Source organism: Bison bison, unplaced genomic scaffold (assembly GCF_000754665.1).
Source record: "Bison bison bison isolate TAMUID 2011002044 unplaced genomic scaffold, Bison_UMD1.0 scf7180017864349, whole genome shotgun sequence".
Lineage (NCBI taxonomy): Eukaryota > Metazoa > Chordata > Mammalia > Artiodactyla > Bovidae > Bison > Bison bison.
The window spans coordinates 4,655,126-4,656,231 of NW_011494921.1; the positions used below are offsets into that span (position 1 = coordinate 4,655,126).

The window sequence follows — 1,106 nt, forward strand, 5'->3', positions numbered from 1 at the left end:
ACCATTGAAAAGCAATTATCCTCCAATTAAAATCTTAAAGATGCTGACATAACAGAACGGTCAGCCCCTAGGACATCCGTCTCGTCACAATCTTCGGTCTTTACTGCCCACGCCAACGGCTTGCGGTCTTTACTTCACTGCACAGGTTTTGTTTTTTCTATTAATAGTCATGTCAGCCGTTGGCCATTCTGGCCCAGGGTGGGAATAAATATGGGCTTCCCAGGTGGCGCTAGTGGTAAAGAACCTGTCTGCCAGTGCAGGAGATTTAAGAGCCGCAGGTTCGATCCCTGGACTGGGAGGATCCCCGGGAGGGAGGGCATAGCAACCCACTCCAGTCTGCTTGCCCGCAGAATTCCACGGCCAGAGGAGTGGTGGGCTGCAGTCCACGGGGTCGCAAGGAGTCGGACACGACTGAAGTGACTCAGTACACATGCACACAGAAATAAAATATATTTTCTGCACACCGTGAGTTTCCCTGTTGAAATGTTTCTTTTAATACTGGTGAAGGGTCCTGATTTTTTTTTTTGAAGAATTGTTTCCTTCCACCCAAACTCACAGGTACAAAGGATTTAAAGGCAACTGTTCCATGACCTTCATCGATCAGTTTAAAGCCCTTCACCAGTGTAATAAGTACTGTAAAATGCTGGGGTTGAAGTCGCTTCAGGACAACAGCCAGAAGCAGAAGAAGCCAAGCATCGGGCGGAGCAAGATTCAGCCCGGCACCACAGCCGTGAAGAAGGCGGCCTCCGGGAGCCTGGCAGAAAAGAAAAGCTAACGTCTCCCATTAACTAATGGTCACTGGCTGGCAGCACACAGCCTCGTGGGGAGAAATCTGAAAACACCCTGGAGGGAACGCACAGCCTGCAGCGTGACGCGACCGTCTTTTTCCTACCGCCTGTTCTCCGAGCTGCTTCCAAAACCGTCACCTGCTGTCTTCCCTGAGATGGTTTCAGAGCCGGCTTGGCGACCAGACTTACGGGAGACTGGACCCACTGTCAGTCGAAAAGAGGTCCTGTTTGTGGCCTTTGCACGCCCTCACGTTATGTGTCTGTCTGTGTGTCGCCGTGATTGCCGTGTGGCAGACTCGTTCCCCTGCATACTCTGCC

The 1,106-nt window shown here is 51.5% G+C and overlaps 1 protein-coding gene across 1 annotated transcript in view; it reads left to right on the forward strand.

Moving 5' to 3' along the window:
* ALPK2 (alpha-kinase 2) overlaps positions 1–1,101 on the forward strand; it is a 136,305-nt gene extending 135,204 nt beyond the window's left edge. The window contains exon 11 of the mRNA XM_010854830.1: positions 559–1,101. Within this exon, the coding sequence (XP_010853132.1) occupies positions 559–775 (217 nt within the window). The 3' untranslated portion in view covers positions 776–1,101. The remainder of the gene's footprint in view (positions 1–558) is intronic.
* Positions 1,102–1,106: the final 5 nt, after the last annotated feature.